General features: G+C 49.9%; 2 protein-coding genes across 7 annotated transcripts in view; one reads left to right on the forward strand and one right to left on the reverse strand.

Annotated features, from left to right (window-relative positions):
- Positions 1-490: 490 nt before the first annotated feature.
- Pacc1 (proton activated chloride channel 1) lies at positions 491-26,793 on the forward strand. Of its 5 annotated transcripts, none has more exons than XR_013113002.1 (9): positions 499-645; positions 2,771-2,867; positions 13,775-13,984; positions 15,478-15,629; positions 16,947-17,129; positions 17,613-17,739; positions 19,540-19,724; positions 21,435-21,579; positions 22,764-22,871. XR_013113002.1 is itself a non-coding variant. In XM_034512715.2 (8 exons), the coding sequence occupies exons 1-8, from the start codon at positions 610-612 to the stop codon at positions 24,123-24,125; spliced, it is 1,053 nt and encodes a 350-aa protein (XP_034368606.1). In that variant the 5' UTR covers positions 491-609; the 3' UTR covers positions 24,126-26,793. The 5 variants fall into 5 exon arrangements, 3 of the variants coding, with proteins under 3 accessions (XP_034368606.1, XP_034368605.1, XP_034368607.1); XR_013113003.1 differs by having other exon boundaries at positions 19,540-19,682; XM_034512715.2 differs by lacking the exons at positions 16,947-17,129; positions 17,613-17,739 and adding an exon at positions 23,964-26,793 and having other exon boundaries at positions 491-645; positions 19,540-19,682.
- Positions 25,971-27,795, reverse strand: part of Ppp2r5a (protein phosphatase 2 regulatory subunit B'alpha) — a 41,631-nt gene continuing 39,806 nt past the window's right edge. For both annotated transcript variants that reach the window (XM_034512713.2, XM_076941622.1), the window contains exon 13: positions 25,971-27,041. In XM_034512713.2, the coding sequence (XP_034368604.1) occupies positions 26,909-27,041 (133 nt within the window). In that variant the 3' untranslated portion in view covers positions 25,971-26,908. The remainder of the gene's footprint in view (positions 27,042-27,795) is intronic.

Below are 27,795 nucleotides of genomic sequence, written 5' to 3' on the forward strand. Positions count from 1 at the left end.
AGACTGTCTCACCCTCTCCCGCCTTCTCAGAAGTTTGTTATGCCTTTCCTAGATGAAATAACTTCTCGATCACCACTCTCTCCCTATCCTTACTGACAGAAGGTATCCTCATTACCTCAGTTTACTAATCTGTGAAATAGTGAGAAAAAAAAATGTTTCTGTTGCAGGATTCCTTGAAGGATCAAGACATAAGTGCACGGAGAGCTTCGTAACACAAAGGGCTCTTTGGACATTTATTGACATTATAAACCTCAAGGCCCAGTTTCCTCTCCCGTTACTGGGCGCTCCGATTGGCCCCTGTGCCATGCTGCACTCAGAGGCACTCCACTTTTCTGCCTGCAACAAAGAGAGGAAGTGCGAAACTATTGCTTGCCTCTCTAGCAGGAGGTTGAGCCGAGCTGGTTCTTCTCGCCACCTCTCCCGGCACCCAGAACTACAACTCCCAGAGTCGCCCGCGGAGATAGCAGGAGCTGCGCATGCGTTGAGCGCCGCCACGCCTGGTCTTAGGCAGTAGACTAGAGCGGGTCTTGTTTAGTGGAGCGGGCACTTCTTGGAGCTCGCGCCTCTTACGGCGTCGTGGTCCCTGGTGAGCCGCAGCGGGCCAGTGCCATGATCCGACAAGACCTCTCCACGTCCTATCAGGAGGTGCGGACAGGGCGGGCGCGGAGGGCGGGCTGGGCGCCGCGACCCCCGCGCAGGTGGATGATTGGCACTCCGTGGCATGTGGGCTCTACAGCAGGTGGAGCTGCTGCGTGGTCCCGGCACGAGGCGATGACAAGGGACCCTGGCGTCTGGCTGTGGGGAAAGCGCTTGGCCAGCGGCTCCTCGGCGGCTCCTTGTCGCCCTCACGGACCCAGGACCCCTGCAGCCCTTTGTCTGTCGCCCGAGCCTCCGGCTTCCCCTCGCAGAGCCGCGCTGGCTCTGGGCCTCTTTTGCTCCTCTCGTGTGAGGCTGCCCCGGCCCTGCCCTGCCTCGGTGTCTTCCCGCGGCGCCGCATCCTTAGCCGTCAGCCACCACTGTCCAGGTTTAATCCAGGCCGTGCAGCCGCCCCATACCGTTAGACCTTGTCCAACCGGAGCAGCCCACGCTCAGCAGCTCGTCTCGATGGCCGTCTCCACGGAGGCCCTGGCCACGCTGGAAACTCACTGTCTCCAAACAAGTTAGCAGCGCGCTGAACTCAGCACCCTAGGGCCACTAATGACTCCGGGTGAATACCAGGATGCAGACAGCTCTTGCTTCTGCGGAGTTTTGGGGCACTAGCTTCAGAGGACCACAGCTTAGCAGAGCTTATAAGATAATGTATTGAAATCCAGGCTGCTGTCCTGTTCGCAGAGCAAGGCCACAAGTGGATTCAGGTGCTCACCGGAGTCTTGCCTAATGGTAGAAGGCTCTAGAGAGGCCCCGCCCCCTTTGCCTTCTTCTGGTCTGTTTTGAAGTCCTAAGAAGACTGCCTCGAGATTGGTCTACATCTTTCCTGCCTGGGTTGTTTTGAGAGCGGACCCGACTGAGTTAGGTGTCTACTGAGGTTTCGATCCAGAAAGGAGCAGTCTGAGAAGTTTGGCCTGGGACAGGCAAAGGCTTGTGATGGCTGCTGAGTGTCAGGAAGGGGGTTGGAGGGACAGGAATTGCCACTATACCTGGGTTGGGATGACTTGGGCAAGGCTTGGCTCTGAAAATCTCCTGTCTTCCGTCCCAGGCAGTGGTCCCACACTGTCTCTCTTGAGATTTTTTTTCCCCCCACAAATCATCTTGGATAAATGAAAGATCTCTGAGGGCTGGGGGTGTTTGTAGCTGAGATGGCTCAGTACTTAGTACTAGGAGGTGGGGACAGAAGGGTCAGAAATTCTAGGTCCTTCTCCACTATAGTGAGTTTGAAGCCAGCCTGGGTTACATAAGACCCTGTCTCAGAGTGGGGAAAAAGTACCTTTTAACTTTATGTGATATCCCTATGAGCCTGGGTGGAACCCCTCCAAACTGACTTCACCTGCCTTCTTCCTAAAACGATGGGATACTTATCCTGATCTTTGCTTTCTCAGTGGCAAAATTTCCCCCATCTAACAGGTCGTATGAGAATACTGCTGAGCTGAAATTGTGGGTGCTTGGTACCTGGACATCTGTCACCTTCTTCTCTGCCATTTGCACCTACTTCTGTGGGCTTTAGTGTCCCACGGAGCTCTGACAACAGTTTTGCTGTTCTCAGGTTTTTCTCTGAGCAGACTCTAAGCCACATTTCCTCTTCCTTTCCTGGGCTTTGGAATGAGACCAAGGTGGCAGGACTCCTGCTTCATTTAATTGATTCTGTCACTTTGGGAGATGTTGAAGGGTGACTCCAGTACCTGTCCTGTTTGGAATTGGAAATAGAGTCGCGTCAGGTGTATGGCACAATGACAAGGTTGTGAGCGATGTGAGTGTCCTTAAAGATGCACCCCCAAGGGAGTGCACACTGCAGGGGGCCTTGTGAAAATGGAGGCGGAGATTAGCCATCAGACACAGCTGCAGATAGCCCTGAGAATGGCAGGGGATCACCAGAAGCTAGGAGACAGGCTGGGAATACAAGTCTCCCTGCATCTCGGCGAGCTAACCCTGTTAAATCCCTTACTGTAGTTTCCCAGCCTCGGGCTGTGAGAGAAGACAGTGGAGTTGGTCTCACACATCCCGTGTCATGTGGCCTTTGTGCGTGTGTGACAGTTATGTGAATGGCAGCTTCTGCTTTTTTAGCCTGGAAAAAGCAAGGTCAGTCCAGCTAAACTGTTCACGCCTTCTCCTTCAGCTCAGCGAGGAGTTGGAGCAGGTGGTTGAGAACTCAGAGCAGGCAGACGAACGAGACAAGGAGCCGGTCCAAGTTCAAGGTCCAGGTGTCGTGCCAGGTAAGTGGGTTTAGGGTGCAGGAAACTGGCTGTGTGCTGCTACAGCTGGAGCCCAGTCCAGGCACCTTGCCAGCAGAGGGAGGGGGCATCTCTCTTCCTCCACGCTTGTACTCTGGCTTGGGTCTCAAGGTCTGCCCCAGTTCTAAAGCTCTACACATTTAATCAGCCTCCAGCTGGAGGATGTGCCTTTTCAAGGTCTGAGTTCTTGATAGTGGGTTTGGAACCAGTTCCTGAAGCCAGGCCATTCTTTTTCCCTGAGGAGGTGCTGGCCAGCGTGTCTCTAATGTCCTGATCGTGTCCCAGAGCCTTGTGAGAGAAATCCTCTCGTCAGACCTCTCCAGCCCTGCTGCCTGGTGGATGGGCTCACCTAGGCTGGTTCCCTGTTTCATCTTCTCCTTAGGCTCATCCTCCAGTGGCTTCCTTGAGCTGGCATATGCATCCTACATGTCCATCTGCCCAGCACCTTCGAGGTTTTATTCCTGTTTCTGAGGTTCTCATCCCTGTTTTTAAGAGACATTTTTTATTTCTGTATGTGTGTCTGTGGGTGCATGCCCCATTCGTGAGGATGCTCACAGAAGCCAGAGAGTGTATTGGATTCCCTGGAGCTGGACTTGGGGGGTGGGAGGTTTGTGAGCACCTGACATGCATGGATGCTGGGAGGCAGACATGGATTCATGTTTGTTTTGTGTGAAAAAGGGAGTGGGCATTGTGGAGGTCAGGGGACTGCTTGTGTGAGTCAGATCTCCTTCCACTTGTGAGTCCCAGGAACTGAACTCAGGCTGCGGGGCTTTGCAAGTGTCTTTGCCCCAAGCCATCTTACTGGTTCCTGCTCTTTGGGGGAGCTGGAGCCAGCAGGTGGCTAAGTGAGTTGGTCAGCAAGTGGACAGGGCCCCAGCCTGGCTCCAGATCTTTGGGGGAAGCTGGGGAGGTACGTTCTGATCTTTTAGTTCCTCTATCATGTGCAGACAGGAAGTCCTGTGATTCTGTCCACTGCCCACTACCTAGAGGAGACCTTGGGGATGGCAGAACGGCTAGCTCGTCTCTCCCACGACACTTCCAACCACCACCAGCTAGCTCGTCTCTCCCACGACACTTCCAACTGCCACATTTAATTCTTAAAAGAACTCTGCAAAGTGACGTCTTCATTTTCTAGATGTGGACTGCAGACTCAGGTGTAGTGGAGCATGGAGACAGACTCAGGCACTCTGACCCCCACTCCACCTACTGACTGGTGGCTTTTTAAAAAAAATCATTTATTTATTTTGTATGAAGGAGGGAGGGTGAGCATTGTGGAGGTCAGGGGACGACTTGTGGGCGTCAAATCTCCTTCCACTGTGTGGGTTCCAGGAATTGAACTCAGGCTGCGGGGCTTGCAAGTGCCTTGGCCCACAAAGCCATCTTACTGGTCTGGCTTATTTTTAAGTTGACACATAACTGTCTGTATTTGTGGGTTTCACTGTGGTATCTCGGTACATGTGTACGTTCCGTGAGGATTCCATCATGGAAATTAGTGTATAATCTCATACGCTTATGACTTTGTGGTAAGACCATTAAAAAGCTCTTCTGGTTATTTCGAAATATATGACATGTCCCTGCTAACTGGATGTCCCTGCTGTGCAGTAGTGCCTCGGGACACACTGCTCCTGTCTACTGTCTCAATTCCCTTGGCTCACCTCTCTCACGCTCCCCTCCCTGTTTCTGGCACCCACTGTTCTCTGGCAAGATAAGCTGTTTTAGAGTCCATGTGAGTGAGTGAGCTCATGTGATGTCTTTCTGGGCCAGTATCAATTCTTAGGTCCAGCCACATCACAGATAAAAAAAAAAAAAACTCAAGCTTCCTTTTACAGAAGGTCTTATGTAGCCCAGGCTGGTCTTGAACTCACTGAGGATGACTTGGAACTTGTAATCCTACCCTCACTGAGAATTCGGTTGGAGGGTAGTCTGCATAAATATGGACCGTCTCCCCTGTTGTTTTCTTCTGAGTTGATGTTTACTCCAGGACACGGGGAGCCAACAGACTGCCAGTGGACTTCTAGATTGTTATCTTGTAATTGATCTACTCCAAACCCTGGTGTGCAAGATGAGAGCGGCCCAGTTTCTCCTTACTCTTCTGACTCTTCCCAACCATTCAGGATCAGCACCAGGAGGTATCTCACCTGATGTCATTTTTAAACTTGTGAGTTTCCAGACTTGGTTTGCCATAATTGGGTCTCTTATGGATCTATGGCACTCTTGTCTCTACCTTTCTATCACTGGCCTGCCTCTCACTGTGTGACAGGCTGGCTGGCCATCGAGCCCCCTCCTCCCCCCCCCCCCCCCCCCAGAGATGCCATCTCGACCATCCCAGCTCTGGGATTACAAGCATGACCCACCAGACATGGCTTTTTTACATTTACAGTCCTCGGGATTGAGCTCCAGTCCTCGTGCCCAGAACCTTTAGGTTGGTTCACATTCCTGGCTTTTGTGAATAAGGTTGCAGTAAATACGGGGTGCTGACTCTTTGACTAGGTGATTTTGTCTTCTCTGGGTACATACAGTACATTGGCATATAGCTGGATCACATAATATTTCTCTTTTTTCTTCTTGGCTGGCTTCTTCCCTCCCTCCCTCCCTCCCTCCCTCCCTCCCTCCCTCCCTTCCTTCCTTCCTTCCTTCCTTCCTTCCTTCCTTCCTTCCTTCCTTCTTTCCCTCCTTCCTTTCTTTTTGAGGCAGGCTCTCCTGTATCTCAGGCTGGCCTTGTTATGAAGGGGAAGGTGGCCCTCATTACAGAACAAGAGCCAGCATATCTCCAGACCCCGCTTTTCCTATTTAGATGTAGATATTTGCTGTTGGGAACTCCCTTTTTGAAGCTGGGTCACACTGTGCCGTCCAGGTCCAGGCTGGTGTTACAGTCTCATGACCGTTGGCTTTCTGGTTGCTTGGGTTGCAGAACTGGGCCACCACACTTGACTGCGCACCAATTTTATTCTTCCCATTAGAAACCTGCAGAGGGGTTGAGCTTGCTTCCTAGCACTCACATTGGGCAACTTAGAGTCCCCTAGAACTCTAACTCTGGGGTACCCAGCACCCTCTTTTGGCCCTTGTGAGCATCTTCTCCACCACGTGTGGCACACATCCACAAAAATAAGTCTTAAATTTTGGAAGTTGATATTTTGTGACACAGTAATGGAGCATTCTGAATTTAATTGTGAGCTTGCCCCTCCCAGCGAGTCACCCTGTGTACATTACTCCTGTGTCTCTGGCTGAGACGCTTCCAGCTCTTTCTTTTTGGTTTTGTTTGTTTGGTTGGTTTTTTTTGTTTTTTGGTTTTTTTTTTTTGTTTTTTCAAAACAGGGTTTCTCTGTATAGCCCTGGCTGTCCTGGAACTCACTCTTTAGACCAGGCTGGCCTCAAACTCAGAAATCCGCCTGCCTCTGCCTCCCAAGAGCTGGGATTAAAGGCGTGCGCCACACACTGCTCTGTTTCTTATTAGGCCAGGCCAATATGAAGAATTCTCCAGCTTTGTTTGACATGGAAGGATTTTTTTTTTTAAATTTTCTTTATTTCTGGGCGTGTCACTGAAGGTGATATCCTTGGCTGTGGTCCTTCCTCCCAGCATTCTGAGGTCACCATCCTATTCTGTCCCTTTCTGGCCTTCCAGGTGTCTGCCTGTCTGTCTGCCTGTCCCGCTTGTCTTTTTGGTTTTAAATTCCTCTCTTCCTTCTCCTCCCCTCATCCTTCATCTTTCTCTTTTCCCTCTCTTCTTTTTGTCTATCTATCCATCCCTTGTTTCTGAGATATGATCTCCCTGCAGGTTGACCTTGAACTTGTATTCCCTACTTCAACCTCCGAAGTGCTGGGATGGCAGGTTAGACCCTTCACTCCTGGCTCCAGGTCTTTCTCTCTCTGCTTTCTTAAATTTTCTTGAGAGAGGTAGCTCTTTGAAGTAAACAGAACTTGAGTGCTTGTCCAGACCTTACTCAGTGATTTTCAGCTGGCATTTAATAATGATCTCTGTGCCTTCCTCCATCCCTTCCTCCTCCATAATTTCCACTGTGTAGATCTTTTCTTGGTGACTTTCCATAGATGCTACAAGCTTTCCTTGCATTTCTCTTCTCTTCATCTACACCTGACTTATTTCAATAAACCGACTTCAGGTCTGGGAACTCATTCTGCTTGGTTTAGGCTGCTGTTGCTGCTGCTGCTCCATTTATTGTATTTTTAATTCAGTGGCATCTTCATCTCTGACACCTTTCCTTCTGCCCCCCAAGACTGTTCTCTGAGTAGTCCTGACTGTCCTGGCCTCTATTATATAGCTCTAGCTGTCCTGGGGCTCACTGTGTAGACCAGGCAGGCCTCAAACTCACAGAGATCCTTCTGCCTCTACCTCCAAGTACTGGCATTAAAGGTGTGTCCTGCCTCAGGCTTCATCTTTCTTTTCTTTCTTTTCTTTTTTTTCTTTCTTTTCTTTTCTTTTCTTTCTTTCTTTCTTTCTTTCTTTCTTTCTTATTTTTGTTTTTTTGTTTGTTTGTTTGTTTTGTTTTGTTTTTCGAGACAGGGTTTCTCTGTATAGCCCTGGCTGTCCTGGAACTCACTCTGTAGACCAGGCTGGCCTCGTAACTCAGAAATTCGCCTGCCTCTGCCTCCCAAGTGCTGGGATTAAAGGCATGTGCCAGCACTGCCTGGCCATCTTTCATTTCTTACTAACGGAGTCCGTCCTTTAGAACGCATGCTTCTCTGGTTTTATTGAGGAACAGCCTGCTTCCTCTTACTTCATTGTTACTTGGAATTCCTTCTGTATTTGTGCTAAGTTCCTGGAGAGTTACTGTGTCCTTTCCTTGCTTTTTGTGCCTCACGTGGTGTTCTGTGGAATTCCATACATGCATGTAATATGCAGTAATAACATAACTCTGCCTGCCCCATGCCCTTCCCGCCTGTCACTGGTGTACTCTCAGGCTGACTCTTTAATTCCACATCTGAGCGAGATCATGAGGGACTTGTTTCTGGGCATCTTCTTCTTATAACATAAAGTTGTCTAGTTGTAGTTTCTGCAGCTAGATCAATTTCTGTGTGCGTGCATGCGTGTATGTGTGCGCGTGTGCGTGTGATACGTGTATATGTGCTCATGTGTGAGTATGTGTATGTATACATGTGTGCATATGGAGCCGGGGATGAACTAATCCAGCCTTTGAATGGCACCACCCACATGTAATCTGGATCTTTTCTCCTCAATTAGACCTCTCTGGAAATGACCTCAGCGTCCGGAAGTTTGTTTCTTAGGTGATTCCAAATGTAGTCAGATTGTAATGCAGACTCTCGTCCCGAGCTGGTGAGATGGTAGCTTAGCAGCTAAGGAACCTGCAGACCTGAGAATCTTCTTCAGCTGTCAGATGGGATGTCTGTAACGTCAAGGCCTTTCTATGGTGTGTTTGAACGCCACTGAACTTTGGTCTGACTTGATCTGTCCATGGTGAAGGTGTGTGTTGAGGTTATGATCGTTCTGGGTCCTCTTCCCCGTCAGGTGTGGTGGGGTTATGTTTTGTGAAATTGATACGAGGTATGGTAAACTTAGAGTCACGTATCTTCTGGGTGAATTGATCTCTGGGTCACTGTGTGGTAACCTTCTCCGTCCTACAGTTTGGGTCTTGATTTCTGTTGTCCATTGCAAACATGGTTGCTCTGTATGATTCCCGTGATTCAGGCTCCGTTTGCTTAGAGTGGCCTTTTCCATTCTTTTGCTTTAAGCCTGTCTTTGTGTGTGATGTCACTTTCTTCTAGGTGATGTGTATATTTAAAAGATTTTTTTTTTAAAGATGTATTTATTTCTTGTATGTGAGTACATTGTTGCTGTCTTCAGACACACCAGAAGAGGGCATCAGAGCCTCATTTCAGATGGTTGTAAGCCACCATGTGGTTGCTGGGAATTGAACTCAGGACCTCTGGAAGAGCGATCAGTGCTCTTAACCACTGAGCCATCTCACCAGCACCCTATTTAAAAGTTTTTAAGGTTTATTTATTTATGTGGGTGGACATATATCATGGGAGTGCCTGAGGGTTAGACAGTTGTAAGTCACCGTGTTGGTGCTGGAAATCAAACCAGGCCCTCAGCCAGAGTTACAAGAGCTCTTAACTGCTGAGCCCTCTATCCAGCCCCAGCAGTGTGTTCCTGCATCCCCTCCCTTACTGCATCCACCTGTACCTTCTGGTTTTGTTCATTTAGACCCTCATACAGGCCAACGGCTCATTCCCAGCATCCTGCGGGGTTCTCCCTGCTGTTCCCAGCATCCTTTGCTGTCTCTGTGCTTTGTTGGCTGCTGTAGTTTAGTGACTTCTCACTGTGTAGGTAAAATTGGTACCTTTGGAGTCTCTGTTCTTCCAGTGGGACTTACCTTTCTTGTAGCTGTGTGGCTTTATGCTGGTAAATCTTGATTGCTGGTTGGCTTTGAGAAGTGCCAACACCAGAGTAGCACACTCCTTCAGGGTGCTGTGACATGATTCTCTAAAGAGGAATGAGTGAGGAAGAACCATTCTGGATGTAGCTGTCGGTAGCCCAGATGGAGCAGAGAGGGAAGGAAGATACAGCACTCTCTCTGCTTCCTGGTACTATGAGGTGAGCTGCTCTGCTCTGTCAGGTTCCCCTACACACAGGAGAGTGCAGCCTCTGAGATCTGTGAGCCAAATAATCCTCCTGTATGTGATTTGCCTAGATGATGCTGTCACAGTGACACAAAGGCTAACAGAGTTGCCTTGAACTTCTATAAGGCCAGACTGTGGGCATGGATGCCTTCAGCGTTTTGTCTTAGAAGACCCTTATTTCTCCTATGTTCTCGAAAGATAGACTGCATTTCTGGGTATAGTATTCGTGGTTGTAGGGTTTCCACTGAGGGGTCTGCTGTTGGTTCTTAATGTCACTTTCCACTTCTGTGGTGCATATTTTACACAGCTTTGTTTGTACTTTTGGCAGTATCATGGCAGTACATGCCATGGTGTGGATCTCTCCTGGTCATGTCTGCACTGTAACATGCCATGGTGTGGATCTCTCCTGGTCATGCATGCACTGTAACATGCCATGGTGTGGATTCTCCTGGTCATGCGTGCACTGTAACATGCCATGGTGTGGATCTCTCCTGGTCATGTCTGCACTGTAACATGCCATGGTGTGGATCTCTCCTGGTCATGTCTGCACTGTAACATGCCATGGTGTGGATCTCTCCTGGTCATGTCTCTTGGTCATGTATGCACTGTAACATGTGGTGTGATGTAGATCTCTCCTAGTCATGTAACATGCTATGGTGTGGATCTCTCCTGGTCATGTGTGTTTGGGCGTGGATAGTATAAATCTCTATCTCTAGATAGAAAACTATCTATAGATAGTTTTCTTTCCTGTTTCTCTTCTTGAATGCTTTCACCTAGCTGTCAGAGTATTCCAAGAACGTTAAGATGAGCACGCCCTGTGCCTTTCCTGCTAGTCTTCTCGCTGGTCCCCTGTTTCTTGTTCACATCCGGCCCTGTCTTTCTACTTCACTGAATTATGTCATCACATTTTTAATCTGTTACCAGGCATTTGTCTGTGAGTCTCTTTGGGACCTCTTGCTAATAAGCACATCCTTTTGGAAGTATCATGCAACCTCGAGTTCTCATCTGTTTTTTTTTTTCCCCCCAAGTGTTAAGATTTGTGCACAGTGGCTGGGCAGTGGTGGCACACGCCTTTAATCCCAGCACTTGGGAGGCAGAGGCAGGTGGATTTCTGAGTTTGAGGCCAGCCTGGTCTACAGAGTGAGTTCCAGGACAGCCAGGGATACACAGAGAAACCCTGTCTCGAAAAACCAAAAAAAAAAAAAAAAAAAAAAAAAATTTGTGCACAGTGGACCAGATATTTCTACTGTTTACCTGACAGGTTCTGTAGTAATTGGGCTTCTCTTGAAAGTAAGTCTTGGTTGGTGGGTTTGTTGTGTGATGCTGGCTCTGGTTGCAGCTGGGCAGTGCAGTACCCGCCCATAGCTTCCTTCGCTTGTTCTGGCAAGTTTCAGCCACAGAGAGGAGGGGAACAGAGGAGGTCTGGCCAATCTGAGCCTATGGCACCAGGAGAATTTTGAGAGAAAGTACTCTGGTCATTTGTTTTTTGGGCTGAAAGAGTAGATGTGTAACGTACAGGTTGAGAGTATGAGCTGATATGGACTTTGGGGCTTCTGACTACCTGAGAACCTGGATGTTTACAGCCGCCCAAGTCTCACTTGGAAAAGAGACACTGATTTTGGTGGTACAGGATTGTTAGAGAGTATTGTAGCAAGCAAGCCCCCAGTGGGGCAAGCACTGTAGGTGAGGGCACAAGGTCCTTCCTTTCCATCCTGCTGGACAGGGAGAGTGGCAGAAATGGGTGCCGCAGAGCCACAGCTGTAACTAGAAAAGATATGATGGAGATGACACAGAGGAACAGCGGCTTGGAGCAGCACACAACCTGCCCATGTCTGCCCAGTGTTCGGTAGCCCAGTGATCCAGCTTACCCGATCACTGGTCTCTGGATGCTTGGTGTTCTGTGAATATGTCATATTCTTTTCTTTTTTCTTTAAATGCTTATTGTGTGTGTGCACACGTGTGTGTGCCATGGCATGCATGAGGAGGTCAGACGACAACTTTGCAAAGTTGTTCTTTCCTTCCATCATGCAGGTTCTGGGGATGGCTCAGGCTGTCAGGCTTGGCAGGATTTACCTGCTGAGCTGAGCCATCTTGCCAGCCCGAAGTCACATTTAAAAATTTTTTTTTCCATGTCTAATAGTAGTTTAAAAATCTTTTTATGCTGGGCGGTGGTGGCGCACGCCTTTAATCCCAGCACTTGGGAGGCAGAGGCAGACGGATTTCTAAGTTCGAGGCCAGCCTCGTCTACAAAGTGAGTTCTAGGACAGCCAGGACTACACAGAGAAACCCTGTCTCGGGGGAAAAAAACAAAACAAACAAACAAAAAAAAACTTTTTATTATTCTGTATGTGTGAGTTTTGCATATATATATACACACACACACATACATATATATACACATATACACATATATACATATACATACACATATACATATATATGCATGTATTTGAACTACTTGTATACCTGGTGCCTATGGAGGTCAGAAGGTGTTGAATTCCTTGGAACTGGAGTTACAGAGGTTTGTGAGCCACAGTGTGGGTATTGAGAATTGAAACTGGTCCTCTGTAAGAGCAGCCACTGCTCTTGTCTGCCGAGCCCTTTCTCTAGCCCCTCATGTCAAGTAAATTTTTTTTAGATTTATTTATGTATATGACTACTCTATTTGCATGTATGCCTGCATGACAGAAGAGGGCATAAGATCCCATTACAGATGGTTATGAGCCACCATGTGGTTGCTGGGAATTGAACTCAGGACCTCTGAAAGAACAGCCAGTGCTCTTTGACTGCTGAACCATCTCTCCAGCTCCCACGTCTAGTAATTTTTGGTTGAACACTGGTGTATTAGGCATGTTCTTCTAAGTGAACAGAACCAATAGACAGCAGGTCCTCCCTCTGCAATGTCTCAGGTTTATGTCCCCTAGTCAGATGGGAGGAGACCACCATCATAGCCAACCCTGATTGGCACAGTGTAAGCTCTGGACCCTGCTGAGGTGCGTTTTTGTCTCAGCATGGCTGAAGCTCTGAGGTCCTGCCTGCCTTTCACAGTGGCGGCTGGAGTTAAGCATTTCTTCTCATACTCCAGCAGTGATTCGAGCATATCAATTATCTGCAGAATTAGTGATGTTGCCTGTCTGCGGCTCGCCTACTTTTAAGATTTCTCCTCCCCTCTCAGCCCTGAACTCTCTCACTGCGAACCATGTCATTTAAGGGTTGGTATGAACCCTGGAGCAAAAAGTTAGGTATTTGTGCATCTCATGGTCGTTCTCTCCAGAGGTCGGTTCCCCGCACTGTCTGCCTGTGTTTGCCCGTTCTTTAATGCCTTCATTACATTTCAGATACATTGTTCAGATCGTATGGCTGTCATCTGAGGCCGGTGGTGTGACCACTGTGTTGGAAGCCATAGTTACAGCCGCGTCTGGGCTTTCCCTCAGGTCGCAGCGGTTAGAGCTGGGGAGCAGAAGCTCCTTGGGAAGGTGATCCCAGCCTGTAACCACCACCATGTTGAGTGCCTCTTAACAGGAACCTCCGACACGTGGCACCATGTGTTGTCTTTGGTCAGGGTGCTGCAGAGGTGGTCTCTAGTGAAAGCTCTCTTCAGTGTAGAGAAAGCTGCCTTCCCACTGCCCTGATGGCCTGGGCGCTGCACACATGTTCTGGTGCCACTTCTGCTAAAGCCTCACCCTAAGCCTATACTAACCCATCCTTAGCCCCAGTTCCAAAGTCATCACACTAGAGGGTAATGCATATTGTACCTTTTTCCTTCCTATGACAAAATACCCAGCAGGAAGCAACCTAAGGACGGAGGGGCTTAGTGGCTCACGGTTTGATGGGACATAGTCTGTCATAAAAGATGCAACATCAGGAACAGGCCACTGTTGGTCATACGGCATCTGTATCAGGTGCAGAGGGTGCCAGGTGGGCGCTCAGCAAGGAGGCCCCCAGTCATAATAGCCGTCAAGGGAAGGTCTCCTTGGGAAAAACCTTAAGAGAAAACAGGGCAGAGTTGGCTAGGAGCTGCTCTCAGAACAGGCCTAGGAAGAGCAGACGCAAGCAGCTCCAGGATTGAAAGATGAGAACGCTGTTGAGTGGGGAAGGGGGAGCACGTGGACCTGATCCATGGAGACGTCCTGTCCCTGCAGACAGTAAACTTGGTAATGCTGGTAGCCTTGACTGGGAGAGATGGAGTAGATGTTTCTAGGTGCCCTTTGTGAAGAGGGTTGGCCTCACCTCTTCCATAAGGTAGGCGAGGGCCTAGAGCTGCTCCGGTGACCCTGGTGTCCTGTCGGCAGGCGTGGACAACGAGTCTGCCTCCAGCAGCATCCGCTTCAGCAAGGCCTGCCTGAAGAATGTCTTCTCGGTCCTGCTCATCCTCATCTACCTGCTGCTCATGGCGGTAGCTGTCTTCCTGGTCTACCAGACCATCACGGACTTCCGGGAAAAGCTCAAGCACCCTGTCATGTCTGTGTCTTACAAGGAGGTGGATCGCTACGATGCTCCAGGTATGGCCTGCTTGCTGGTATGGCCAGGCATCAGCGCCCCAGCTTTGGGGTTTCTGTCAGCAGGCCTGTCTTGCCTCCCCGAGCTAACACTGTCAGCACTGGCAGAACGGAGCAGGATGGTTTAGTTGTAGGCAGGCATCTGAGAGCCAGTGCCAGGCCCTGGAACCCAGGAGCTCTGGGTGAGCATTGAAGACAGGCTCTCCTAGGCATGAGGTGGGCAGCAAGTTTTTCTGGGAGGGGCAGCAGGGACCAGGGTGTCCTCTGTGGAGAGAGGAGAGAACTCCGGCTAGAGCTGAAGGCAGGGATGAAGGGTAATGTGTTAGTTTCTTTTCTGTTGCTGTGACAAAGCACCTCCAGCAAGGTGACGGATAAAAGGAAGCCTTTAATTGGTTTGTAGTTTCAGAGGATAGAGTCCATGATGGTGGAACATAGGCACGCTGGCAGGAAGAGCTGGCATGGAGAGCAGGGAGCAGGAAGCACACTGAGGAGGACACCAGCCTTTTGAAACCTCAAGACTCCCCCTCCCCCCTCCACCCCCCCCAGTGACACACTTTCTCCAACAAGGCCACACTTCCTAATCCTTCCCAAACAGCTCCACCCGACTGGGAACCAAGTATATGACGCATGAGCCTCGGGGGCTATTGTAGTTCAGAGTATCACAGGCAGCGAGAGGCAAGTCCGGTGCAGGAAGGTGATGGGGTGTAGAAGCCGGTGAACAGCCGTCCAGTCAGAGCCTAGCCTAGAGGGGCTCCAGGCTGCTCTGTGAACCTTTCTCTGAATGTTGGGAATGATCCTGGTTGTCTGCCAGAGTGGGTGATCTAGCTGGCACTGTAAGTTGGCATTGGAGAAGGAATGTGGCTCAGGCTTGCCCACTATGAGTGTGCCACCCTCTCTGACCTCGAGTGACACCCAGGGCATCCTGCGCACAGGCTGGAGCAGGAGTTGGGAGTTTCCCTGCCAGGAGCTCCCAGACAGTCACCCCACAGCCAGGCCTGATCCTTTCTTTCCTCCCTGGCTTTGCTGGGTCTGCTTCTGGCTCTTTGTGGGCTGTCCTTGCAGTGTCTGTTGTCATCCCTCAGTCCTGCCTCCGCTCCTGTGCTGTCATCAGTGTCTCCTGGGAGCCTGAGCATGCAGAACACTCTATGTGCTGCATGGTTCCAGATCTCCTAGCAGAGGATAGACACTGAGCCCTGGGGAGAGCCACAGCCCGGAGCCTTTGCAGCACCAGGCAGGCAGGGCCTGGGAGGCACCAGTGTGCTGTGAGGGGAGGCGCTCTGGTGGGATATTATGAGCCCTGGAAGCCATGTTCCAGGCAGGGCTCGGAATGACTGAGGTGGTGAGTGCCCTCCACTGGGGTAGGGCTGTGCCTTGCCCCACCCCGCTTTCTGCTGCCGCCTTAGTACTTTCTCAAGGAGGTAGGGGTGTGATCCTGTTGGGTGCTCTGTTGGGATTCTGTGACTACTGACACTTGTCAATTTCTGTTTTTTTTCCAGGGATTGCCTTATATCCTGGTCAGGCTCAGCTGCTCAGCTGTAAGCACCACTATGAGGTCATTCCACCTCTTGCCAGCCGCGGCCAGCCAGGAGACAGGAACTGCACCACTCAGAGGATCAATTATACCCACCCCTTCTCCAATCACACCATGGTAATGCCTGCCTCCCTGGGTTCTGGTAGCCACACACCCTAAGGATTCCAGCTTTTCTTCCCTGTAGCCTGTTGGCATGGGCCCTTGGTCACCGGCTGATGAGAGAGGTGGTGTGTGTGTTACTGGGACTTTTTGCCCTGAGATTGGGGGTGGGGTGGGGTGGGGGAGGCTGAAGGTAGTCTGCCTGCTGCTTGTCTGTGTCACTGAAAATGCCACTCTCCAGGAACTGCCTAGGAATCTAGTCTTTGAGAAATTTGCCATTGTGAAGATGGTGCACCGGTCTGGTGGTTAATGAAGATTACCGACAGCCCACCCCGCACCACACAGCACAGCTCAGCAGGCAAATGGCACACAGTGTAGAAGGGTCCTTGGGTAGGGAGATGGCTTTGCATTGTTGTGTCTCAGCTTTTTCCCTCCTTTAAGAGGCGCCGAAGGTGCCATATGTGAGCTCCCCATCAATGCAGAAGCGTCCTGTGCACAGGACATTGCCGACTATAGTGGTTTGAGAGAGGACGGCCCCCAATTTGAATGCTCGGTCCCCAGTTAGAGGAACCAATTGGGAAGGATTAGGAGGTGTGGCCTTGGAGAAAGTGTGCCACCAGGGTTATTTTTTGAGGTTTCAGAATCCCTTGCCAGGCCCAGTTGTGTGTTCTTTCGCTCAACTCCCCACCCCCACTGCCTGTGGATAAGGATGTAAGCTCTCAGCTATTTCTCCAGCACTGTGTCTTCCTGCCTGGATGCTGTCCTGCTCCCTGTCTGAATGATAATGGACTAACCCTCTGAATCTGTAAGCCAGCCCCAGTGAAATGCTTTCTTTTATTGCCTTGATCGTGATGTCCCTTCACAGCAACGAAACAGAGGCACTGACCATGGTGATAGAGAGGTCCAACACTGTGCAGCTAGTTGTGCCTCTGGGCAAGGTGATGGTGGCGGTGACTTAGAAGGTCTTGGAGGAGAATCTGTGCTGTGTCTAGGGACAGAAGGAAAGGACAGTGAGTGTGTCCTGCTATGTGCAGTCTTGCCCACCGTAAGTGAAAGAAGGAACGATCCCAAGGCTCTGGTCGGTCTTCAGACCCTCAAAGTCTATGAAGTGATGCTTACTCCTTGTTAAACAAGGTAACAGGGCATGAGGACAGCCCTGTGCACCGAGGAAGGAAGGCCAGAGGAGCTAGTCAGAGAGGGAAGGCCCATAACCCAGGACAGGACTGTTGGGAAGGGCCAGCTTCTAGCCCCCAGCTCAGTGTGACTGAGTGACTGACTGAGTTTGGAACAGGGCTGACTGATGTGACTCAAGGACTTTGTCCCTCCTGGTTGCAGCACCTGCTGGGCAAGGTGCTTCCCTGGATGCCAAGCCCCAGAGCAGCCTCTACACAGGCTGAGGGAAGGCCCTCTGCTCAAGCATGGAGACAGGCCTGGGGTTGGATCATCACTGCTGCAAGAATCTCCTCAGGTGAAAACCTGGTCTGCCAGCATGCAGGGGACAGTGTCAGGCAAGCCGATGTAAGCACTGGGGAGACACCCCCACTGGGGCCACTACTTGGTATCTGAATGTTTAATTCCTGAGACTGGATGGTTGGTGGTCACTGGATGTTTCCATGAAGCCAAGTTGAAGTAAAAAGGACTTGAAATGGGACAGGAGCATCCAGTCAGGAAGAGGGACTCCCGGTTCTCCTCATTCCCTCTGAGAAGCACAGTGGCACTAGGGCACAGCTGGGCCCGATCTGGGAGCCTCTTCCCCTTCCCCATTGGCTGGCGTGCTTTCTAGGAGCCAGCCGCCCACACTCAGAACTTTTACTGCTATATACTTCATAACTTAAATGTAAGTTTAAGAGCGATAAGGGGCACAGAAGGAAGAGTGTGTTCACGGGAAGGAAGGTAGACTCCATCAGCTCCTTCCAGCCACAAGCTGTGACCCTCAAATAAGTTCTCTCCTCCCCTTTCAACTGCTCCCTGAGCAAAAACCGTCATGCAATGATGTGACAGGACTGGCGTGGAGTGTGCGCCGAAGCACCCCGGGCACTTGGGAGGCTGAGGCACGAGGACCTTGCTCAAGCCCTGGAGTTCATCCTGAGCATCAGAATGAGACTCCATCTCAGAGAAGGAAACAAGAGTAAGATTCAGGCACCGGAGTGTCTGTGTGTCAGGGACGGCTGGAATGTTCACAGCTGCTTACAACCCTGGTGATGGTCACGCAGGGCCTGCACGGCCACTGTAATGCGCAGACAGTCCTCCCTGCTGCTCTCTGAGAAACACCGGTTGCCTTGGCCTCAGCACAGGGTACTCTGCATTGCTGGAAGCCTTGAAGGCCACATTCAACTGGATTTAGGAAGCTACCCTCCTGGGGGTCAGCATCAGCTCTTTTTGTGGGCTGCTTACAGCTTGAGTCATCTGGGGACTGGGGCTGAGGTGGCCTGTTCTCACCCTGACCTTCCCACTACCCTTTGCAGTGAACTATTAATGTGCAGGCTCTAGCTGCCTGAGCCCACCGAGTCCTGTGACATCGCTCCCCCGAACCCCCCCTGAGGGTCTTGTTGGGTCACGTGGTGTATGTCTTCAGGCTTTTGTTGACTTCTTGTCTGTAGCCAATGATTTTCTTGGGTACAGCCAGGGCCACTACCTTTCCAGTCTGTCTCTGGGGCGTCTCTAGCTCCTAAAATACTCATCTGACAAAGTGTGCTAATCAGGGTTCAGGCTTAGCTCCTGTGTGCCAGCACCCTTCCTGAGGCGGCCCCCTGGAGGCCAAGGCAGCTTCTGAGAGTGGTCTGACTGCCAGGCAGGGCAGGCTCACATGCACACTGCTGCTTCACGGGATTGCCCAGCAGTGCTGTCCCTTGTGCTGTCCACATGGCCACGGTCAGCTTCTGAGCACATGCCTGCTCCCTGGGAGGTGTGAGGCAAGAGGTGAGGGATACTGAGGAAGTGCTCTCACGTTACTCTGTCTCAGCGAACTGTTCTGATGCGTTCAGTTGAATATTGCAAGCTAGTTGTAAAGCACATTTAGAAGAGAGGAGAGCACATACCAGAAGAACTAGGATGTGAGAAGAATAATGTGGAAGGGACTGGCCCAGGCCGCAGTCACCTTACAGAACAGGTGATGCTGCAGTCCTGGCTCAGGGACAGACCAGTGCATCTGTAGGTTACATTCAGGCCAGGAGCACTGCAAGGTGCAGGAAGGCAGGAGGCAGGGCTAGGAGCTGGTTAGCTATGATGCCACATTCAAAACTAAAGCCAGGCATATGCAGTATGTACATGTAAGATTTAAAATGACAACAGGGGGTGATGGAGAGATGACTCAGCGGTTAAGAGGTTAAGAGCACTGACTGCTCTTCCAGAGGTCCTGAGTTCCATTCCCAGCAACCACATGGTAGCTCACAACCATCTGTAATGGGGTCCGATGCCCTCTTCTGGTGTGTCTGAATTAGATAGCCACAGTGTACTTACATACTTAATAAATTTTACAAAAGAACAAAAACAAAACTTTAAAATCATAGCAGGGACATACTGGGGAACGCTGAGTACTGACACACCTTAGCAAGCCAACCCAGAAGGCATATGAGAAAGATGGGCAGGCTTCATTCACTGTAGTAGACATTAGGACAAAGTTAACTGGGGGTACACCAGCACATAGCAGGCAGAAGCAGACACCCTTCCCCAGGAAAGATGTTCTGTAGTGTGCACAGCCTGTGAAGGGACAGCAGGTGTCACATTCAGCTGGACTCTGCTGTGCTGATGTCTCCATGGCCAGCTTGCATCCCTGGGCTTGGCAGCAGTCCCTGGAGGCTGCTGGGTGACCCGCTGTGTGTTTGCCTGGCAGTGCTTGTGGCTGAAGTCTCTGAGGCTCTGTGTGTGGGGGGGGGGGGGCCGGGGGGCAGCTCTGAGCATTAAGGCTCTGGCTTTTGTCTCCCTGCAGCAGTCAGCCCTGATTGTCCAGGGCCCTCAGGAAGTGAAGAAGCGAGAGCTGGTGTTCCTCCAGTTCCGCCTGAACCAGAGCAGCGAGGACTTCAGCGCCATAGACTATCTCCTCTTCTCTTCTTTCCGGGAGTTCATGCAAAGGTGGCTGTTGAGAGGTCACAGGGTCTCACTGTCTCCTGCCTTGTGCGTGTCTGTGCTGGAAATGTGGGGGTGAAGGTAGGGAGAGGGGGAGCAGAGCTGGTCCAGAATGGGAGCTACCCTAAGGACCTGGTGGCCCATTACAGATTGTGGTCAAGCAAATGTGTGTGCAGAGTTGCTTGCTCTCTGTGTGCATGCTGTCCTGGAGAGGGTTCTTGGCCAGCCTGGGCTTCTGAGGAACAGAGGGAACTGCCTTCCATGTGGTCCACGAGCCTTCCTATCTGCTGACAGTTCCTGTTGGTTTTAAACACTCGGGGACATTGCAGTGCCATCTCCACAGCCTAAAACACTGGGTAGGATAGGAATATTTCTGTCTGTCCCTGCCTGGTCCTGCTGAGCTTCAGGCTCCACTTTTATGATGTGGGAAGACACATCACGGTGGCAGTGAGGTGACAGTCCCCCTGAACAGCGAGTCACATACTGTCTCTGCCGACCTTCCCAACCCAGAGCCTTCCTGCTTCTTCCTAGCCAGAGCCTGCCCTGCTTGTGGCCTGCCTGTCTTGTCTCCCTCCTGGAAGCCGTCGGAGGCCTGTCACTCTGAGCCACTTTAGTAAGGGTCCTCAGCCGGGCATTGTTGGTTTTGTGTCTTTATTCTTTGATGGTTTCACACGTGTATATCACACATTTCTGTCATTTTCTCTCCCAGCCTTCCCTCGTCCCCAGGGGACTGCACTGAAACCCATATTCTTCCTGACAAACCCCCACCTATCTTCCTGTCATTTCCCGTGTGAACTACTGTTTAATTAGAGTTGCCTACTTGAGCATGGGTGGCACTACAGTGGCTACACTATTGAAGGAATGATAGCTTCTCTCCCGGCAACCAATCACTAACTGCCAATGGTCCCCCAGGATGCAGTGTCGGCAGGTCCAGCCTTATACAGACGTGCAGCACTGCAGTGAGGTCAATGGCCGCCATGTCCCGAGATGTCTTGTATGTCTTCATCTTCTGGTTCTTACATTCCTCCCGTCCTCCCTTCTGCAGTGTTCTGAGTTCCCTGATCCTTCAGGGGGGGGGGGTGTGTGATAGCTGTCCCTTTTAGGGGCAAACAAGCCCTGTTTTTGAAGACTGGAATGACCCTGTAGCCCATACTGTCCTAGAACTCAGAATCCACCTGCCTCGGCCTCCTGGTGGTGAGCTGGCAGGCGTGCACCACTCTGCCTGGCTCTGCACTGCAGTCTGAGCTTGCTCACTTGGGCTTTGCTTGTGCTGTGTGTACCATGCCCACGGGATGCCCTTCCCGATGCTGGGCCTTTCGGAGAGAGGCTGAGCTCACGAGGGGTGCAGCAAGCCATACTTCAGGGAGCTTTGGGAAACCTAAGGGCGGATGACTGAGCTGGCTGGAGGGAAGGAGGGAGGGAGGGAGGGAGGAAGGAAGGGAGGGAGGGATGCTGTAGCAAGGGAGGCGTGTGCCATGGTGGAGGTGGGCTTGGGGGCAGGAATCACGCTGCTGCCCTCCTACCCGTGGAACTGTTTTGAAACTAAATGGAGGTATAGGTGATCCAGGCACTGCTTTTGATGCCAACTAACAAACCAAGTAAGGCAGCCAGATCTGAGGGATACTTGGACAGACTTCTTTTCTGTACCAGAAACGAAACCAGCTTGAGACTGGACTAAAGTTTGCTTTGGCCACGTTGGGTTACAGCTGTCAGGCAGGCCTGGATTAACCTGGACCTTCCTTCTCTCTCTTCACTGAGCCCGGACAAGGCGGGCTTCATGCAGGCCTGTGAGAGTGCCTACTCCAGTTGGAAGTTCTCCGGAGGCTTCCGCACCTGGGTCAAGATGTCACTGGTGAAGACCAAAGAAGAAGATGGGCGAGAAGCTGTTGAGTTCCGGCAAGAGGTAGTGGCTGTGTTTTGTTTCCTTGGCACACGTGATGATTTCCACACTTAAATTTGGAATGGAGGGAGACTTTTGGGTGGGGACTTGGGGTGAGCACTTTAGTAGCCCGTGTGCAGGTGTCTCACACTGGAAGCAGTCTACAGCAGTTTGACTGTTCTCCCTAGCACTGTCTCTGTGCCTCGTAGGAGTGGGAAACGTTTCCTAATGTTATCAGGGATTGTTGCAGATGAGGGGAGACCAAGCACAGTGAGGGGTCTGAGGACCTGTTAGGATGCAGATGATAAGCTGATCAGAAAGCTTTTGGTTCTTAGCCAGGAGCCAGGAGAATGCTGGGTGTTGAGGCAGGAGGATTGCTGGGGATTTTTAACTGTCTGGGAAGAGCTGGGGCAGGCACACTGTGGGGATGTGAAGTGATCTGGCTTGCTTCCTTGGGAGTGCTGCCTCATCACAGGCAGACCTCTGGAGGTTCCACTGAAGTGGCAAAAAGCCACGTTTCCCCTGTGCACGTGGAGCCCTGCCACCTAGGTCTAGTCAAGAGAGAGGATTTTTCCTGCCTTAGGGGGTGACCCTGCCTGAAAACAAGACTAGAAGATGCTTTTGTAAGATGACTGTCAGCCTCACAAAGGCTGGTCACCTACTCAGGTCCTGCAACAAATCTCAGCATCATCTTCCTGTGGCCAGTGTGAGCATGAGGTCACACGTGGCCCTGTGCCTCCGGAGCCTACCTTCCCTCCTTGTGTATGCTACTTTTATAGTATAGCTTCTGTAGTTGACTGTCTGATCTTATCATGTGTGCCCACTAAATACTTACAGATTCCCAGTATGGAGTGGGGGCTACACTGCCCGTAGGCTCGAAGGGTTGGACTACTTAGCTCTTATATTCTGAATGTATCCTCTGAAGTAGATTGAATATGGCTTGAGTCTAGACATCTGATGGCAGATTTTGGTGACAATTCAAAAACACTGTCAGGCATTGTGATCTTTTCTCTCCCAAGGAACTGTGGCAGCCATAGTAAAGCCCTGGCTCCTGTACCATTTAAAAGGTCTTACATATGAGGCTTGACTTTCCCTCCTCAAAAGATGCTGTTAGGAGAACCAAGGGCTACCTGCTCTTACTTCCCTGGGTCCAGTTAAGGGAGGGCCCAGAAGTGATAAAGTAGTAATCCTATCTGTTCTGCACCTAGACCAGCGTGGTTAATTATATTGACCAGAGGCCGGCAGCTGAGAAGAGTACTCAGTTGTTCTTTGTGGTGTTTGAATGGAAAGATCCCTTCATCCAGAAGGTCCAGGATGTAAGTACTGCTAAGAGTGGTCTTCCTCCATTGTCACAAGATATCCCAGGATGATCATGCCAACAGGCAAGAGATTCCAAAGCTCAAACATGGGCCCAGGACGGAGTTTGAGATAAGACATATTTTGCTGCCACTCATGACCCTCAAGTTTGGCCCAGGCTTTGTGTGAGGGGTAAAGGCTTCAGGCTTACTAAGATGAAAAGGGTGAAGGGAACCAGTTTGTAGCTGTGCGCTGATTTTCTTGATCCTGATATAGCTATTATGAGAGGCTTCTGTGCCAAGGCCCTTGAATCACGTAGGCCAAGGCATGACCACCGTACATATATAAACAACACAGGCTCATTCATCTCAGATCATCCCATTGATCCTGGCTTAGAGTCGGGGTTTTTTTTTGTTTTTTTGTTTTTTGTTTTTTTCCTTTTTTAAAACCACACAGGGGAATTTGAAAATGTAAGACCCCTGCTGACTTTGGTGAGGGAGTAGACTCTGGAAGAGTGCTTGTCTAGCATGTACAAGGCCTGGAGTCTGTCTCTTAGCACTGCATAGAGATAAGAGCATATTTAATGGGGGCCATGCTATTTATTTAAATCATACCCGACAGTTAACAGCTGTCACAGAGCTCTGCGGGATAAACAACTTTGTTGAAGGAAAAAGGGTTTTGGCTGAGTGGATGGAGAGATTGCTGAGTCGGAGGGATTAAGTCCGGATAGGAGAACATCCCAGAGCCGGAAGGAAGGCGCATTGGCCTAGTGGCAGAGTCCCCAGGATGAGTGTGAGGGGAGACAGCTGAAGACTGAGGTAACTGAGACCAGAGGGACCAATCTTGCGGCTAGGGTAGTTTTAGGAAAATTTATTTGAGTCACTTGTTAGATTAAGTCATAAAATTAAAGCTCAGTATGAATGTCTTATTTACACAAGGAATTTTGAGGAGGACTCTTCTTATGTGGAGGGGCTCACAGTTCCCTTCTGAGCAGCTGTGGATGTTAAGTCTGAATGAGCAGAAGCAAGTGTTTCTCTGTTGGCTCTAAAATCTGAGGCATAGAGAGTCAAGGCTGATGCCAACCAACAACCCCGGTTTTGTTTGCTCCACAGATAATCACAGCCAATCCTTGGAACACCATCGCCCTGCTCTGCGGGGCTTTCCTGGCATTATTTAAAGCAGCAGAGTTTGCCAAACTAAGCGTGAAGTGGATGATCAAAATCAGGAAACGGTACCTTAAACGAAGAGGCCAGGCGACAAACCACATAAGCTGAAGCAAGCGCCCGTGCCACAGCACTCCGACAAACCGAGCCACCAGCAATCCTGGACTCACTTGAAGGGACCTTGCAGGGAAGGACAGCCTGTCGCACTGGATGCTCAAACCCTGCCCAGGAGGCTGTCCTGAGCCCAAAGGGAAACACCCAGTGAATAACCGGAAACTTATTTAAGTACTTAAATTATTACCGGACATTTTGCAGAGCTGCCTAGTGCCTTGGAGAGGTTTGCAGATGGCAGCTTCCTCCTATTTGGTCATTAAATAGTTAAGTTCCAGGTTAAGGCTTCTTCTTTACCTTAGGATTTTTTTTTCTTTAAAGTGGACTGATGTGCCCTGTATACAAAATTCCTTTTATATCACCTGTCGTTACTTAACAAGAACTTGTTAGAGCCTAGATCAGACTTTTTTTTTAAACTGTAGCCCTGGTAGACCAGGCCTGCTTCTGCCTTCCCACTGCTGGGAATAAGAGCCTACACCACTACCCCCAGCTTTATGTAAGACCTTAAAAGGCTACTAGAAACTTGTGGTTGTACTCTGATGCACTAGACAAACTAGCACAGATGTATACAGTAGGCACCTACTTAGCATATCTTGATTTCATTAACAGGTAAATAAAGTTGGGCTAGCACAAAAGGGCTGAGTGTGAATACCCAGTAAACCAGCAGAGTAAACCAGCAGTCAGCAACAGTGGACGTTGATGCTATGACCAGCAAACCCAGAAGGTAGCGTGAGTCTGGACTGCAGCACAATGGCTCTGACCCAGCCTACGTCACTGCTAACAGGGAGGTAAGCTGGGCACTGACGACAGGTGGCCAAGAGGGGCACACCACATAAGATAATCAAGGGCCCTACAGAAACACACACCCAAAAAAGGGTGGCCTTTAGGGCTTTGACAAACAGCGCCCGCATAAAGCCAAAAACTGTTTTCCACATGTGACCAGAGGGAACATAGTAACATCAAAGAATTTGTAACTAGGCCTTAGGGAACCAGAAGCGAACTGCTCACAGGTGTAAGGAGGACATTTCTGTCTCTAGAAATAAGCTTGTATAGTGAAATGTTCCTGCTACCTTTGTCTCATAGATGTACAAGAATTTAGATTTTAGCCTAAATCTTTTTATTATAAAACACCATTTTAGCACAAATGCCAAGCATAAAGCAGCATTAAAAATATGGGAAGGACTGAAAGCTGAGGTGCAGAGGTACAGCCCAGTCACAGGATGTGTTTAGCGTGTAGGGCCCTGGTTACAAAACTCACAGTTGCAGATCGCTTCAGTAGTTCAGTATCTGCCTCAGCGAACACCAAGGCTTTATTTCCCTGTACTGTGAAAAGCCGAGCTGCTATTAAATTTGCTTTAGATAACTAGGAAGTATTTTTGCCTATCCATACAATATGGCTTCCACTTTCTGGAAGGGCAGCCCTGTGTTCTGTGTGGGACTGCCCGGGGCCGTGGACAGCAGAGGCCTGTAGGGAGCAGCTTCACTACTGCAGAGCCGCCCTGGGATGTCCACTGCTTGACAATATCATGGAGGCTGTTGTCACAGCAACAAAAATCCGTGCTCCTTTTTAAATGGTGTTTAGTTGAAACCGTATTAGTCTTCCAGCCTTTCCAAGAACTGCTACTGTCATAGATTATGAGATTCCCCCCCTGTTTCAGTTAAAACTAGCTTTAATGTTAAACATGTCCTGGAACACAGAGGGACAAGAAGCTTGAGATTTTATGAAGATTGTTTAAATGGCTAGACTCGTAATCCATGGACCACAAGCATCCTAATTCTAATTAGAACACATCCATAAGTTACAATCCTGTAATATGTCTTCCAGAGACAAAAGAGCAAATGACATAAGGCAAAATACAAACATAGACTTTATTAAATGCTGCTCAATCCCCAGTGAAGATCTCTCATTATAAAACAGTTCTCCATACAACTGCAAGGCAAGAGGTTGGAATGGTACTGATAACAACAGGTGTGAAAAATACCTGCCCAGGTCAAAACATACTAGGCTTCTACATGGTCAGCTCAGAGGACGCCTACTGCATCTCCTTTAAATAAAGCCAGGCGGTGACAGCTAGCAGTCTGCATCACACTGTGGGACCCAGAGCCTCTGCCCTGCGGGCGGGCCTGGGGACAGGCAGGTCGAGGACTGGGAAGGCCCTGCTTCCAGCCTTGGAGGAGAGGAATGAAGGAGGTGAGCCTGGGGTACGCACGCTCTGGGGTGCTGCTGCTGAAGGGGGTATTTGGGAACAGAATTTTGGTTTACTTTCCCCCCCAGCTTTAATACTTTGTGCTTCAGAAGCCTGGAAATGTAAGATGTTGCAAAACCCAGAGTATGGCAGTATCTTTAATGAGGCTGGGCTCTCATCTCCCCGCCACCTCTCTAGGAGAGGTGAAGGGAAGGGCAACACCTCAGCGCATCTTACGAAGGTTTTCCTCAGATGTACCCAAGGTGTGCAGCAACGTGCAAGCACATGATAAAGGAGGTGTATGGAGGACGGCTTGATCTGTGTGTGCAGCACAACCGGGCTCAAGTTGTGACACTCGCCACTCCCACAGTCACCTCACTCAACAGATGATAGTGACACAATCCATGATTAGACAAAGTTTACAATATACTGTGGCCATGATACAGCACAGGGCTATGTTTAGTCCATAATCCTTTCGCTTACGCTTGCCAGGAAAAACTGGCCTCCTAATTATATTATACTGATGAGGTTTGCTCTGAAGTTTTTATATATTCCAAAAAAGTGTACAGAACTGCCGCCCAGCAGGGGAGCTGATCGTTACTTGGCACTGGCACTGCTGAGAACACTGCGCATGTTGTAAGCATTATTCTGTTTCTCTAGAGCCTTCTTCAGCTTCAACTCTTCTAGTTTCTTCCATAATTCTTCACGTTCCAGTTCTCTCTTCTTCTCTCTGTAGAGAAATCAACAGTTTTAACGGGAAGGCCAGGGAAGTCACTGGTTGGTGGCTTTGTGGGGAACAAACATTTCATTGCCTGTGGCTTCTGTGACACACATGGTATTACATGGCACTAACTCACGGAGTCACTTGAGAGCTGTAGGTCAGCTACAGTAACACTCAGGCCTTGCAGGAACATCTAGAAGCCCTGCCCTTCCCATCCCTGCAGACAGGCAATCTACCCACCATCAGTTTGTGCTCAATCTCTGAGTGACCTTTAAAACTAAACAAGGGATGGGCGGTGGTGGCGCACGCCTTTAATCCCAGCACTTGGGAGGCAGAGACAGGCGGATTTCTGAGTTTGAGGCCAGCCTGGTCTACAGAGTCCAGGACAGCCAGGACTACACAGAGAAACCCTGTCTCAAAAAACAAAAACAAAAAACCCCAAAAAAACAAAAAACCCTAAACAAGTAATTTGAGTACAGGCTGTAAACGTGGGCTTTTATTTATTTTTACATCTCTTTTTAAAGAATTTGGTAACTTAAACAAATGACCACTCTACAGGTTCCTATATATACACCTCTCCTGCCTGTTGCTTTCTGGGCTCAGATCGTGGTTCTAATTTCTACCTGAACCTTGTGAGGTTCTTGTTTGTCTGACAGAGGGTCTCAACTATGTCTTCCTAGCCTTGAGGTCACAGAGACCTGACTGGCTTCCTAAGCCAGAGCTGTGGCGGCATGCTGACTTCAGATGCCACCTTCTGATGATC

The sequence above is a fragment of the Arvicanthis niloticus genome, chromosome 10 (assembly GCF_011762505.2).
Source record: "Arvicanthis niloticus isolate mArvNil1 chromosome 10, mArvNil1.pat.X, whole genome shotgun sequence".
Lineage (NCBI taxonomy): Eukaryota > Metazoa > Chordata > Mammalia > Rodentia > Muridae > Arvicanthis > Arvicanthis niloticus.

What these genes read in the sequence shown, in the direction of transcription:
- Pacc1 (XM_034512714.2), top strand. Translation starts at nt 610, where the DNA reads ATGATCCGACAAGACCTCTCCACGTCCTATCAGGAG. An exon ending in GGATCGCTACGATGCTCCAG is followed by an intron (nt 13,985 to 15,477) that starts GTATGGCCTGCT and finishes TTTTTTTTCCAG; the next exon opens with GGATTGCCTTATATCCTGGT. An exon ending in GTCTCACTGTCTCCTGCCTT is followed by an intron (nt 19,725 to 21,434) that starts GTGCGTGTCTGT and finishes CTCTTCACTGAG; the next exon opens with CCCGGACAAGGCGGGCTTCA.